Below are 15551 nucleotides of genomic sequence, written 5' to 3'. Positions count from 1 at the left end.
CCCCTGTGCCAAGTAGTCCCTAGCATGAGTTCAAACTCCGAACAATTGTTTAACGTAAGAATTCCACTTTAAGCTGCTGAAGTTTTGAGAACAATTCTGAAAATTCAATGTATTCACAGTTCATGGATGAGTTTTTAAGTAAGAATTTTCCATAACATACTTCATAATAGCCACCTTTGGAATTTGGCTTTAGTCACATGGAACACAAATATTAAAATTAATTGGTAAACAAACAAAAAAGTGTTCAAATAGCAGGAACTTTTTTCCTGTGGGCTGTAATGAACCAGTGCTCAGTCCTATCCCTCCGCTTCACGCAACCTTTCCTTCCCCTCCGGACACGACTAGTGTCACGTTACGTGTGGAGTTCGTTTTTACCAACACCATGCAATGCAGCAGATGGGGACGGCCATTTCTTCAATATGTAAAGCTTATAGAGGCCTCAAGAAATGTTTGAATTATGACCATGTTGAAAGGGAGTATAAACAAGCTAATCATCCCATACAAGGGCCTAGAAAAACAGCCGAATATTCTCTAGTCTCATGACGGAAGGAGGAACCGAGAGACTCCCCCGTGGCAGAGCTGGGATCGGAGCTCTGATGATTTTCAAGCTACTGACTGCAATGAGTTCTACCACCTTAAAGCAATGCTCTCCCTCCGGGTTCTTTTCAAGATTAGAATGACGGAAACGCACTATAAAATATGTCTGAATGTTTTTCCAATTACAGTTAAGTTGTCACTTAACATCATGGATAGATTCTGTGCCTTTAAGTAAACTGACATAATGAAACCAATGTTACCACAGGCTAATTGACATAACTAAGTTCCTAGGGCATCTCATCAACAAAATGATGTTATTCTAGGACCTGCTGGTACCTTTACCTAAATGGTGTAGTAAGTCACCCACATCGGATAACAAGACTGGTTTTTAAATGCAGTAACAAGGGTGGTGGGGGTGGAGGAAGCATGTATCTGATCATTTGTGGATCTTCTGAGATGAGTTGAGAACAGCAGGCTGTCACCTGTGGCCAGCACAGAAAGACTCAATGCTGTTGATGGAATCGACTGTAACATATGTTTCTGTTAATGAACATGTGCTCAGAGACAACAAAAGGGCCCAGATTTATCTCCCTTAGAGCTACAAGCCTTTGAACCTCTCTGGGTGAACATTCTATATTAAAAACCCAAAGCCTTTATTTTCTAAGTTGAACATAAATCCAGACTATAACAGACATCTCATGAAAGAGAGGTGAACTAAATGAAGAAAGATGTGGCAGCGCTTGTTTTAAAATGCCACCAAAGTTTACTGAAATAGTTTGACTCTGAAAATCTATTGACATTTCCAATATTGGGTGTGTGGGGGGAATGTTTACTATTATTGAGACTTGAGACTGACCTTGTTCCAGGTGCTATGCAGGAGTTTTATATACGTAATCTTATTGTCTCAAAATTCTTTCTGAATATGGGTAACAACCTCAGCAAAGTAGAGTGACTTCCTAATGGGAGGGGGAGGGTGGTCCCAGGAGAAAGCCCAGGAAACTGCATTTTCCCCTGTGCCGCCTGCCTGTGCTGGAGGCTCTCAATCCTAGTTTCACTACAGAATTGTCACTTGTACATCTTTTAAAGCACAGCGTCCAAGCCGCGCTTCAGACACACGTAATCCCAACATTTGAGGTAAAGACTTAGCACGTATATATTTATTTAAAGTTGCGTGAGTGATGATTCTTTTGAATACTTAGGGTTGAAAATCACTAATCAATGGGTTAATTTAATTTAAATTACTAAAAGTACTTAGGCTAGAAAGTTTAAGTATTGCAATTACCCTCGAAGATCTATGCTGATAAGGAATTGTGGTAGTATCAATTTATATATCATCCAAAGCACTCTTCTCAAATTTTACTGTGAAGATGACACCCTGACGCTTTTGGTGAAATCAGGTCTGCAGTGAGCCTGTTTCTGAATTTCTAACTATTTCCTAGGTGAGGTTGGGGCTGTTGGTTTGTAAGCCGCATTTTGAGTAACAAGGATCTGGGGACCAGAGTTCAAGTGGGGGTTGAGAATGTCTGTGGATGACCAAGAGATGAAGGTTAAAATCTTAACACTGCCTCCTGCAGCCCCGGCTGTGATCACGCTCACTGCGAAGGCAGAGCTTTGGTGACGGTGTCTGCTCAGCCTCTCACCCGTCTCCCCTCCGCTCTGCACGGCCAGCCGGGTTGCTGAGGATGTCAGCCGGTGTGCTCTGACAGATATTTGGGGGTCCGTAATGTTTAATAGCCTCATTTTTTAAAAAATAAAATTTTGTTCAAACGAAGCCCAGGTGAAAATTGTGGTTCTTTACATAGAAAGGAAAGATCACTGTCTCATGTCCTGCAGCTGGTCTTTGGCCACTGTCCCTGAGGAAGAGACATCCCTTCCCACTCCATGTTAAAAGTAAGCAATTAGTACAATTTCATTATAATGATCATTGCTGTCTGGACTTCCTAGAAGCAAAATGGCGTGATTGAAAACGACATCAGTCCTGCCCTGTGATGTGTGTGTGTGTGTGTGTGTGTGTGTGTGTGTGTGAGGGGGTGTAGAAAGTTATGTTAAAAGGTTAAAATTTGATCAAATGACACTAAGTAATTTCCAGACTGAAATAAGAAAACAGTGAAGGGAAAACTATTCTCAAGTCAATGTAATAAGCACTTAAACCTAGTACAAGCCAGAACAGTGATTTAAAAAACAAAGTTTAAATGAAATTATTTGTGCCTGTATATTTTTAGATACTTACTGCTATGCTTCCCTCTGGGAGTTTTGCTGGCTGGTCTTTATAAGGCATCTTCTTAACTTCAAAAGACACCAGGGATGCAAGAGAATAGGGATCATTCTTTCTCTGCAATTAAAAATATTTAAATATAAATCCTATAAAGCTTTTACTGGCAGCTACCCAATTGTTTTCAGTGTTTTCCATTTCCAAACCAAAATTTCTCCCCCTTTCTTCCTTTTCTTTTACTTTTCCCCCATCCATCCATCCATCACTCACCCAACATCCATCCATCATCTACCCATCATTCATGCAGACATCCATTCATCCATCCATCCATCCATCCATCCACCTATCCAAATATCCATCTATCATCTATACATCATCCATTCATCATCATCCAACTGTCCATCCATCAAACCATTCACCCTCTTCTTACTTTTTTAAATTGTCTTATTAACAAAAAAAGACTTGCTATAATAAAGTTAAAATAAAAAACAGGAAATCAGAATCCTAAAAAGGAGTAAGCACAATCATTTACATAGTTACTGTGAGGGAAAAACAAAGAGGAAACATTGTGGGCTAAAAAATTATTGTTAGAGAGGGAAATATTTTAGGGGAAAGACTAGTACTAAGTTATAAAGAAATTTATCACATTTCGTCCTAATAGTATACAGAAGACCCAGAGCACTGACTCAGTCCTGGCACCATTAAGATTTTAGGCTGGTTGAGGGGCTGTCCTGTGCAATGCAGGATGTTTAGCAGCATCCCTGGCCTCCACCCACTAGAGGCCAGTAGCACCTCCCCCTCTAGTTGTGACAACCAAAAATGTCTTTAATTATTGCCAGTGTCCCCTTAGCCTCAAAATCCCCCTAGTTAAGAACTACAGACCTAGAGCCATATAGTGTTTTTGACAGAACTTTTCAGCAAAAGTCCTTTTTGTTTCATTGGTTCTCATATTAACTGTTGATTAAAGTCAAAGGAAAATGTTTAAGAGTAAAGTCAAAACAAGACATTCTGAGAACTTAGGCTTCTGTGCTTCTCCGTTTAATTTGAGACAGTGATTAGATTTACCCAGTGGTGGCCCTTGGCTGGCTCATATGGCTCTTGAGAGATTGTTGAAGTTTCAGGAATTGTGAGTAACAGTTGTTAAATAGAACCATTACTAAAATGTAAATTATATATACATACATTTCAGTCAATTATGTATTTTTAAAGGTAATAAATACTGAAAACTCAGTACTTTTAATTCTTTTATTGCATTTTACTATTATCTACATATTATTTATGTCTATTGTATCTGAAGGGGAAAGACTCTGTGATGGTGACCTATAGTGTATCTCTTTCCAACTCCATATTCAGCAACGTCATGTTAGCAGCTTGAAATCAGCCACGGGGAACAATATTTACACTTTGGGAATCAGTGAATGCAGACTGGTGCAGCCACTGTGGAAAGCAATATGAAGTTACCTCAAAAAATTAAAAATGGAACAGTTTTATGATCCAGCAATTCCACTTCTAGGAATATATCCGAAGAAACCCGAAACACTAATTCAAAAGGATATATGCACACCTACATTCATTGCAGTGTTATTTACAATAGCTAAGATCTGGAAGCAGCCCAAATGCCTGTAAGTAGATGAGTGCTTACAGATCTCCATTTATACAATGGAATACTACTTTGTTAAAAAGTGGCAGCCAGGCAAACAGAGAGTTTAAGAACAGAAGATGAAGAAGAGAGGAGAAGAGGAAGAAGAAGGAGGAGGAGGAGGAGGACGAGGGGGAGGAGGAGGAGGAGGAGGAGAAGAAGAAGAAGAAAATCAAACCCTTTGCAACAGCATGGATGGACCTGGAGAGTATTATGATAAGTGAAACAAGCCAGTCAGAGAAAGACAAATACCATATGATTTCACTCTTATGTGGAATCTAGTGAAAAAAAAATAAACAAAATAGAAACAGAAACAGACTCAGAGACAGAGAACAGACTGACAGCTGTCAGAGGGGAAGGGTGATTTGGGGCTGGGTGAAAAAGGTAAAGGGATTAAGCAAAAAAAATTAAATCTCATAGATACAGACAACAGTATGGTGATTACCAGAGGGAAGGGGGACAGGGGTAGGCAGTGAGGGTAAAGGGAGGGATAAATGGTGATGGAAGGAGAATAGACTAAGGATAGTGGGTACACAATACAATATACAAATGATATATTACAGAACTGTACACCTGAAACCTATATGATTTTATTAATCAATGTCACCCCAATAAAATTCAACAAAAAGTAACATAAATAGAATGCTGAATGAAAAAATTAAAAATTGAAAAACAATTTTAAAATATAAAATATTTTGAAATTAAATCTAAAAATTGTAAACATAGAAAATGTTTAAGAATTTAAGTCATTTAAAAAATAAGCTTTGTGCTGAGCTTTTGAGAAGAGGGTCTCTGTGAGCGGTGTGTATGTGCTTCATTGTTTTCTATTACCTGGAGAAATGTCTTGGCCCATAACCGTGATCTGACTTTCAGGACTGCGCTTTCTCCTCCTTCTAGTCGTCCCACTGCACAGGAGATCTGTAAGCACTCGATATTTGTACAATTCTGCAAGAAACAACAGGAACTTTAGCAAAGCACCATCTTTTAATTGTGATAGAGCGTCAACATTGAAGTCAATTTGTTCACATCTTATTTCCTCAGAAGTCATCATCTAATCCATAAATTATTAATTTAAATGAAGAACAAATACATTAAAACAACCCAGAAAAAAACACAGTTTGGTAGCAGTGATGCATTAACTTAAGTGGTAACATAAAGATAAAATGGAACATAAATACAACATAAAATTGAAGTTCTTTTCTAAGGACTTAAAATTACCTTCTTATAGCAGCAACTGAATTGTTCTGCTTCATTTTAATAGAACCCAGGGAGACATTTATTTTTTTAAAAAATATATTTTTATTAATTTCAGAGAGTAAAGGAGAAGGAGAGAGAGAGAAACATCAATGATGAGGGAGAATCATTGATCGGCTGCCTCCTGCATGCCCCATACTGGGGAACAAGCCACAAGCCGGGTGTGTGCCCTGATTGGGAATCGAACCGTGACCATGGTTCATAGGTTGATGCTCAACCACTGAGTCATGCTGGTTGGGCAGGAAGGTATTTCTTATAGACGTTCACAGCACCTGAGCCTGGACTAAGCAAAGTCCTGAAATGGCTTTTGAGGAAGGTCCCTGAGTCCATATTACCTCAAAATCCCAAAGTTACTAGCCCATTGACAAGCATTTGTTCTATAACATTCTTCTTTCTGTCTAAATTACTTCCTGGTTATAAAGCAGGATATTCTGAGAGTTTCATCCATTCAGTTGTTTTTAAACTAGTTTGTAGGATCATTCAACTTCTAATGGGTAAACTTTAATATGTAAAATGCAAGTTCCTGGAAAGTATTCATTACGATGACATTCTACCTATCAAATCATGCTTTCTGATTGGATTCCACTGTGGAAATAAATGGACACCTCACATCCATTTTCCACTTTCCCATGTACAGGATACTTCTTGAATTATACTCACTGATTTGAATTTATTGTGTGAGCTAGGATTTATTTTTTATGTCTCAAGCACTGGGCACTAGCCTATGGATGTTCAATATTGGATACTGTGTGAAGTAGTTGACTAAGGCATTGCACATTAATGAAACAGATAAAATACAGAGTAGCCTGAGGAACATATCACTATGAAAACCTTTTTCAAGACCCTCAGAATTCTCTAAAACCTGAGCAATAAGTAACATGTATCTGATAAACTCCAATAAGGTTAGATTTCTTCATAATGTTTCCAAATACAGGTTGCTGGGCTGCTCTTGTGCTACCAGTGTTTGGGTCTTGGCCAGGTTGAGAGAATCCAGGGGAGGTAATGGTTTTAGAAAGTGGTCAAGAGTGTCAAGTGCTGCCCTGGCCTGTGTGGCTCAGTTGGTTAGGCATCATCCCATGCAGTGAAAGGTTGCCGGTTTGATTCCTGTCAAGGCAGATGCCTGGGTCACAGCCTCGATCCCCAGTTGGGGGCATGCAGGAGGCAGCCAACCAATGTTTTGCTCTCACATTGATGTTTCTTTCTCTCCCTCTCGCTCTAAAAATTAATTTTAAAAAATCTATAAAAGAAAAGAGTATCAAGTGCTAAACAGGACTAAGAAAGATAAAGTTTCTGTAAACTGAGTAGTTAAAGGAGGAGACGGGGGCGATAGCTGCAAAAGCAGCAGGAGCCCGAAATGAGAAAGGCAAGGACAATTCTTAAGTAGAGGAGAAATTATTTATCAGGGTTACAGATACAGATATTCCTATGCAAATTGGAAATTATGATCCCAACACAGGATGTTGGCATTTTGCACTTTCAAATTCCTAATCAGTAATGTGATTCAGTAAGTTGTTTTTAACTAAACAAAAACTGTAGGAGGTCTTATTTAGCTTTTGATTTCAGAATAAACTTTGCATAATCACTTTCTATCCAGAATTATTTTGACTTGAGGACATGAGGAGGCATATGATTTGCAATTTTTGAATCAATAAGAGAGAACGGGAATAAAACATAGTTTAACAAAATCAGACGTGGAAATCAAGGATTGCCTTGCTCTCATCTGCAAGTAACACATTCCTATGATATTCAGAGGTTAGAAATCATCTTGCATTACAAATCTTTAAAAAGAAAGAAGAAAAGAAATCTGACCCCATAACACAAGAGCATATAATTTTTCAAAAGAATATTAGTTATTGATCTCCACTGCTTTTATATACTCATGAGACACATGCTGAAGTGGAAACTCAAAAATATAGTTGAATCTTGATTTTCCAAATTCTTGGTCCTCAGAGATTTAAACATTGGTTCGCTGGAGGGCTTTTCCCTTGGGACTGCACATTAGAATTCTATATATGTCAATCATTTTCTTTTTTGTTTATTTAAAAAAATTTTAATGAGGTGTAACTGATATATAACATATTAGCTTCAGATTACAACATAATGATTTGATATTTGTATATATTGCAAAATAATCACCACAATAAGCCTAGTTAACATCTGTTTCCATACAAAATTACACATTTTTTTTCTTGTGATGAGAACTTGTAAGATTTACTTGCTTACAGCTTTCAAATATACCATATGGTATTATTAACTATAGTCACCATGCTGTAATTACATTCTCAGGACTTAAATCATTACTTTGTGTTCTATTACTTCTGGAAGCCTTTTAAAAATAATACTATTTAGAATTTTATTAAATTATTTTAAACTCAATAGTATATCAATTCCCTATGCTTACGTTTTTCAAAACATTACAGTGTCATAAAAAGTACAGGGACTTGAATCATATAATCTGCTAACTGCCATATAGTTTTTGCCATGTAATTTCAGGTTCTTCTATTATAATAAACACTAGTGGCCCAGTGCATGAAATTCGTGTGTGTGTTGGGGCGGTGTTCCCTCAGCCCAGCCTGTGCCCTCTCCAATCGGGGACCCCTTGGGGGATGTCTGAATGCCAGTTTAGGCCCGATCCCACAGGAATCTGACCTAAACCAGTAGTGGGACATCTCTCTCGAAATCTGGAACCACTGGCTCTTAACTGTTCACCTGCCTGCCTGCCTGATCACCTCTAACTGCCTCTGCCTGCCAACCTGATTACCCCAACCCCTCTCCCTGCCTGCTTAATCGCCCCTAACTTCTCTGTCTGCCTGCCTGATCGCCCCTAACTGCCTCTGCCTGCCTGCCTGGTTGCCCCTAACTGCCCTCCCCTGCTGGCCTGATCTCACCTCCAACTGCTCTCCCTTGCCAACCTGATCTTGCACCTAACTGCCCTCCCTTGCTGGCCTAATCTCACCCCCAACTACTCTCCTCTGCCAGCCTGGCTGCCCCCAACTGCCCTCCCCTGCCAGCCTGATCTTGTCCCCAACTGCCCTCCCCTGCCGGCTTGATCACCCCTAACAGCCTCTGCCTCAGCCCCCACCATCATGGCTTTGTCCGGAAGGAACTCAGTCATCTAGAAAGATTGATAGCCAGCCATATGCACTATACTGCCAAATCGGTCATTAAAAAATTGAACTGCTTTCTTACACCTTACACCAAACAGCTGTTGCCCTTAAAACCCTTCCTTAGCCCCCACCTTAGGGTCTGCCTTTGCAGTTCACCCAGATTAGGTTCTGATTGGTCGGTTTCTATGCCAGTCAGCATCAAAAGCTCCGCCTCATAGGCAGCCATTGGCTCCTCACACTTCACCCAGATTTGGTTCTGATTGGTTGGTTTCTATGCCAGTCAGGGTCCCCGGGCCTATCAACAGAGAGACAGGGCTGATCAGCAGCCCCAGCAGAGGCCCAAGAGAAAGAGTGGCAGGGCTGCTGGCCAAACCTGGAGCAAAAGAGAGAGGCAAGTGCTGATCAACAGCTGCCATGGAGGCTACGGATCAGACCCTGTCTTTCTTTCCAGGCCTCTCTTCAGGCCTGATCCACAGCCCCCTCAGCAGTCAGTGCTGCATCGGGGTGCCCGCAGCAGCAGCAGTCAGTGCTGTGTCGCTATGGCAACCCAGCACTGACTTCCAGTCAGTCGAGCCTTTGGTTGTTTTGGATGTTATGGACCCTGGGTTTTTATATATTAAGATTCTTCTCTTGACTTAAGTTTAACTGATCAAGTTAGACTTGCTCATTGTACTTTCAGTCCATTTCCATGTTTAAAAATTTTTACATTGTCAAGATGAAATAAATGAATGCCAGAGCATATTTAAGACATACATTTTATAAAGCACCCACTTAACCCCTTTTAAGTGTATAGTTCAATGGCATTAACATTCACATTGGAATAAGTGGAAGAATTGAATAAAAAATGCTGATTCAGGAATGCTGTCCACATTTTATTAAGTACTGACTCAGCTCAGACTAGATCAACCACAGACCTCAGTGCTAAGATACAGATTTTTGGCCCAGAAAACCTGAATATACCATTCCCAGCTGAGATTCAGGAGCAGGGGCTCACTTCAAACTCTCACCAGTGCAGTGTCTGGGAACAGGCTAACAACCGAATCTTTATGTTCTTGAAATACATTAACAGTCACATTTTATGTTTTCATCATAACTTCTCCAATGTGGCCTCCATGGCAGGTTTAGAAGAATAAAATGCTACACTGCAAATACTCATTAGTCCTCACAGAATAATCACTTTCATTTCTCACAATACATACTGACAAAAAATGTTAGGCATATCTGAGCATTAGAGGATGAAAACCAATACTTGAAGTTACAGCCTTCTTTGTTGGGAATTCTGTCCAGTCCAATCTTCCGTTGGTGTGTGCACAGACAGTACTCACCAGGATTTTTGCCGGGCTCTGTCTGCGGACCTCTGGCACCGGCACCGGCACATCTCTTTTCCTGACAAGATGAGGGATGGTTGAGTTTTTCAAAAAGGCACTCAGTTCAGGGGTGTCCTTTGGGGGAGCAGCAAGCTGTAAACAGAAAGCGAGAGATCACGTACAAGCACTTTGGTTGTTTGTTACCTAGCCTCAAACTCTAGGCAATTTTTTTCACAACTGGATGTGATTCACATTAGAATTCAGACATGCTTTCTTTACCAGCAGCATTTTCAGCAGCAAAATGAACCCTGTTCATAAGGAGCAACTTTCCATTCCCCAGTTACAGGAATTCATGAGGCATGCGGATGCACCTGGAAAGTTTGTCTTATGAAGATAAGACTTGAAGCAGAAGTGATTTCCCCATAAGGTTAGAAAATGTGGGGTGAGTTTTCAGGCATGAGTCATTATTCTCTCCTTACTTCCCCCCCCCTCTATTCTATATATACATATATATACATACATATATAAAACTAAGTTTCCATGTGGAGAGATGGATCTTGAGGTGGCAGAAAAGTGAGGTGCTGACCATGGGGTGCTGATGTGGTTTAGGACCCGACTTCAGCATGTCTGAGCCCCAAACTCCTATTGCAAGAAGTGCTCCCTCAGGAAAAAAACAGGTTCTAATGAAAATGATTTTTCCTAATCAGGTCCAATGGACATTATGCCATAATAAAGTTTGTTTTCAGCTCCAAATTGGTTTTGCAAGTATTCTAGAATTTATGACTTTATCTCAGGCTCCAGGCTGGCTCATCTGATGGCTCAATCCATATTTAGAGGGGTCCAATAAATTACACATACTATCTCATTAACATTATTTTTAAAAAATATGTTTTTATTGATTTTAAAGAGAGAGGAAAGGAGAGAGAGAAACATCAATCTGAGAAACATTAATCCGCTGACTCCTGCACGCCCCCTACTGGGGATCAAGCCCAAAACCCAGGCATGTGCCCTGACCTAGAATTGAACTCAACCTTTTGGTGCATGGAACGAAATGACACCCAACCAACTGAGCCATACTAGCCAGGGCCCCATTAACATTCTTTATTTTAGACTAACCAAATACAGAACCCTAATTTTCTGCTCCCATTCCCTTCAGACAAACACATCTTTTATGCAGGTTTTTGTTGTTGTTGTTGTTTTGTAGTCACAGGAACAATAATGGTATGCTCATATCTGTGGAATGAGAAAAGACATCCTCACATGCAGCTGTAGGATGCACTACAAAAGATGAAGTTATAGTGCCCAATATGTCCTAAGAACCTAGAAAAATCTACTGGACAAAGATAGAGTCCACACTCTTAAATAATTTTTTAAAAACTATGTAGAGCTACATATAATTTAGAAAGTTATAAAATCTTAGTAAGCCCAAAGGGCAGATTACAAAATAATATCTATATATCTATCTATCTATCTATATCTATCTATCTATCTATCTATCTATCTATCTATATATATATATAAAATCCAGTGTCTGTGACGACCAGGACGACCAAATGACCGGTCTCCATGAGGTGCATTGAGCACCTCTCGGTCCCTCTCCTGCGGCCCACAGGCTCCGATCGCAGTAAGGCGGGCGGCGGGCAGATGGGGCAGGGAGCGCACTGAGCAGTGGTGGGTGGGTGAGTGGGGCTGCAAGCAGGAGCAGGCTACCATGAGCGATTTCATGCACTGAGCTTCTAGTATATAATAAGATTGTATGTTTTAATAAATATACCTTGTATATCTAGAAATAGAAAAACAACCTAGAAGAATAGTCAACTAAGTATTCCCAGTGTAACATGGGGATTAGGACACATATGTAATAACTTAATCAATAAAAAAATTTAAAAAAGTATTGCCAGTGGTAGAGATTTGATGATATTAAGGAAGTGTTGTTAATTTCTTTTTAAGTATGATAATGATATTATGGACTCTTAAAGAGTATCCTTAATTTTGGCAATGTTCAGTGAAATGGAGTGATAAATTAATGCATAAATAGGAAATATAAAGTAGTTAGGTAGTGACATTAGTAGAAATTTAAATTTTTCTTCTTTATTTTTTACATGTTATCTGACATTCTTATGATGGACATTTAGTATTTTTTAATATGAAAACAAAAAAAATTTTATACTTGTATTAAGAGTAAAAAAGAAATAAGAAAGTTGAAATAGCAAGTACAGTTTGGCTAAAAATGGAAGGGAAGCCCTGGCAAGGTAGCTCAGTTGTCCTGATATACCAACATTGAGGTTCTGCCCCTTGTCAGGGTGCATACAAGAATCAAACAACAAGTGCATAAAGGAACGGAACAAAAAGTCGATGTTTCTCTCTCTCTCTCTCTCTCTCTCTCTCTCTCTCTCTTCCTCTCTCGCTCTAAAAATCAATAGAAGTATTTTTAAATGGATGTGAAAAGGGTCCAGTTCTTGGAAGAGGATGCAGAGCCAAGTTATTTGCTTACTGCTCATTTGGAAGATGGAGGAAATTTAACTATGTTTGTAGGACCGACCCAAGGAAGAAACTGGTAGAGAGGAAAAGGTAGAAGATGCAGGACACAGAGGGGATGCTTTAGGTAGCAAGGTTAAATTTGGAAGTAAAGGAAAAATTCTACTTTCCCTGTAAGTGTGTAAAAAACAGCTGAAGATGAGGGAGAGATGATTAGGAGTGTGTAGGTGTGCGGGGATGGCTGGGGTGGAGGGAGTGGGAAAAGGGATCCTTCGAGACTCTCTTGTTCTAAGGTCACCTGTAATAGTTATGCTAGAGAAGCTGAGCAGGAGGCGAGTAGTGAAGGTTTGGAGAAGCCAACAAAGAGAATGGGAGGTAGAGATCATCAGAATGGCTTGTCGGGAGCTGGCTGCCAGTGAGCACTTCCTCCCATCCATCTGCAATGGTGCCCTCAGATTAAGAGGTAGAGACGCCTACATGTAGGACTGTGTAGGCCAAGGCTCTCGGCAGGGACTTGGAAGGATGGAGGGGGAGGGAGGTGAAGGAGGGAGTTTGTGAAGGAGTGTTTCACCCAGCTCATCACGGAGCACAGGCAGCCTTGAATAGGACAGGTTAACTGACTGGGAAAAAGTTTTCATATCGAGGAAGCGGGAAATTATAAAGACAGGAGAGTGAATTTGAGGCTTGGATGTTATATTAAATATCTGAGATTTAGAACTGAGTGGCTCAAGGATACCCAATGATGGAGAGTTTGATAGGAAAACCTTTATATCCTAAGATTAAAATTTGAGTTTAGATAGAAAATTGTGAAAGTCTCTAAGATTCCATTATATATTTTCTATCATATTCTGTGTTTATATATGTGTGTGTGTGTGGCTTTTACTTTGAGATTTAAATATATATATATATATATATTTATTGATTTCAGAGAGGAAGGGAGAGGGGGAGAGAGAGAGATAGAAACATCAATGATGAGAATCATTGATCAGCTGCCCTCTTCACGCCCCCTACTGGGGATTGAACCTACAATCCGGGCATGTACCCTGACTGGGAATCTAACTGTAACCTGGTTCATAGGTTGCCATTCAACTACTGAGCCATGCTGGCTGGGCTGCTTTGAGATTTATCATGTATAATTTCTTTCTTTTTTTAATAGGCCTTTGGGTGATCTCTTAGAGTTAATTCTGTAGGTAACCAAACTACACAGAAGAGATGCTAGAAGGAATTAGAGAGTGTGTATTTTTTTCCCAAGTTACAGCCCATTATTATTATTATTATTATTATTATTATTATTGATAGTAGTAGTAGTAATCCCATATAATAAAAGCCTAATATGCAAATCAACCAAAGGGCAGAACAACTGGTCGCTATGATGCACACTGACCACCAGGGGGCAGATGCTCAACACAGGAGCTGCCCCCTGGTGGTCAGTGCACTCCCACAGGGGAAGTGCCGCTGAGCCAGAAGCCAGGCTCACTGCTGGCAAGCACAGCGGTGGTGGCGGGAGCCTCTCCTGCCTCCATGGCAGCACTAAGGAGCAGCAAGCCAAGCAGTAAGGAGCAGTGAGCAGGCGGGCAGTAAGGAGTGAGGGCTCCCGGACTGCAAGAGGGATGTCTGACTGCTGGCTTAGACCCGCTCCCCATGGGGAACAGGCCTAAGCCGGCAGGTGGACATCCCCTGAGGGGTTCTGGACTGCAAGAGGGCGCAGGCTGGGCTGAGGGACTCCCCCAGCCCAGTGCATGAATTTCGTGCACTGGGCCTCTAGTAGTAAAATAATAGTTTAAAGAGAAGAAAACTCCAAATTCCTGTGTGGTTCCATTGGATGCAGCAGCCTGTGTACAAAGAACACAACCTATTGGGGTGGGTCCAGTATATCATTATCAAATATTTATAAGTGGTATTTTAGTAAAACATAGGACTTACTACTCTGAGCTACAGAATGAATATATCACGCAGTGGAAGTTGATAAAACACATTTCTCTTTTTAGCAATGTTACTTTACAGATCGAGGGAATGCCACTCTTAAACACCATAGTCAGAAAGCCTTCAAATAGCTTGCAAACCAGTTTTCTCAAATGACATTCCAGAAATTATTTCAAAATACAGAAAACAAAACAAAACCCCAAAACAAAAAAACAAGAAGTTATCCAAGAAATGTAAACAACAGTGAAGCCTATTTTCCAGATGAACTTTTGGAGTCTGTTTCACAACAGAGTGTGACCCACAGGTCATGTTTTTCCTTAATCTGAAATCCTTAGAGGTGAGGAAGGCTGAGCTCTCAGCACTCATGTTGGGCAGACATTCAGTTCCAAGTAACATTTGCTAAGTGCTGAGAGAAGCTGGTGGTAAACACTAAAGTATCTTCTTCAGAACAAATATGAAAATTGCTCCTTTCTGCAATAAGGAAACAATTGTTAGTGAATACGGCTCTTCCCCCAGCTGCCACTCAGATTTTGAACCCAACTGGAGTTTTCTATTTTCATTACTCGTCACCAAACCCTTCGCTCTGGTATAGGATTAAATTTCTAGAATTCTGTGTAGCTGGAATATTGCAATCCAGTTGGAAAACAGCCTTTGAAGAGAAGAGATGGATGAAATGAGATGAAGGGCTCTGTGAACCCAAACAAGTGCAATGTGTACTATCTTTTTCTTGTTTGTCATTTGCTTTTGGACTTCAGGTATTCCTAATAAGCAAGAGATGGTAGACGTCTCTCATGTAATTCTTTGCTATAAATAAAGAGAAGTAGAGGCAAGCCCAGGGGGTCAGACTTCCATGTAATTTTCTTTAAGACATAAATGTTAAGAATTTGTTGGAATGAAAGAAACCCACATTTTTTTTAACATCCTGAAAAGTTCATGCAAAGCATAACTAAAAGAATCAATTCATCTCATTGGTGATTTTGAAGCTTTTCTTAGTTGTTGGACATGTGTTTTACATTTCAAAATATACACAAGAACCTGAAAACAATCTTACAAAGTAGGTAAGGTACAGAGAAATTGACCCTGGAGAGCATACT

At 40.1% G+C, this 15551-nt stretch overlaps 1 protein-coding gene across 1 annotated transcript in view; it reads right to left on the bottom strand.

Moving 5' to 3' along the window:
- ITGA8 (integrin subunit alpha 8) overlaps window positions 1-15551 on the bottom strand; it is a 201994-nt gene that overhangs the window by 10439 nt on the left and 176004 nt on the right. The window contains exons 26-28 of the mRNA XM_006756159.2: window positions 10075-10209; window positions 5220-5333; window positions 2768-2869 (exon numbers count right to left, since the gene is read on the bottom strand). Coding sequence (XP_006756222.1) covers window positions 2768-2869; window positions 5220-5333; window positions 10075-10209 — 351 coding nt within the window. The remainder of the gene's footprint in view (window positions 1-2767; window positions 2870-5219; window positions 5334-10074; window positions 10210-15551) is intronic.

Source organism: Myotis davidii, unplaced genomic scaffold (assembly GCF_000327345.1).
Source record: "Myotis davidii unplaced genomic scaffold, ASM32734v1 scaffold494, whole genome shotgun sequence".
Lineage (NCBI taxonomy): Eukaryota > Metazoa > Chordata > Mammalia > Chiroptera > Vespertilionidae > Myotis > Myotis davidii.
The sequence above is the reverse complement of the archived record's forward strand: the minus strand, read 5'-3'. Positions and strand labels throughout refer to the sequence as shown.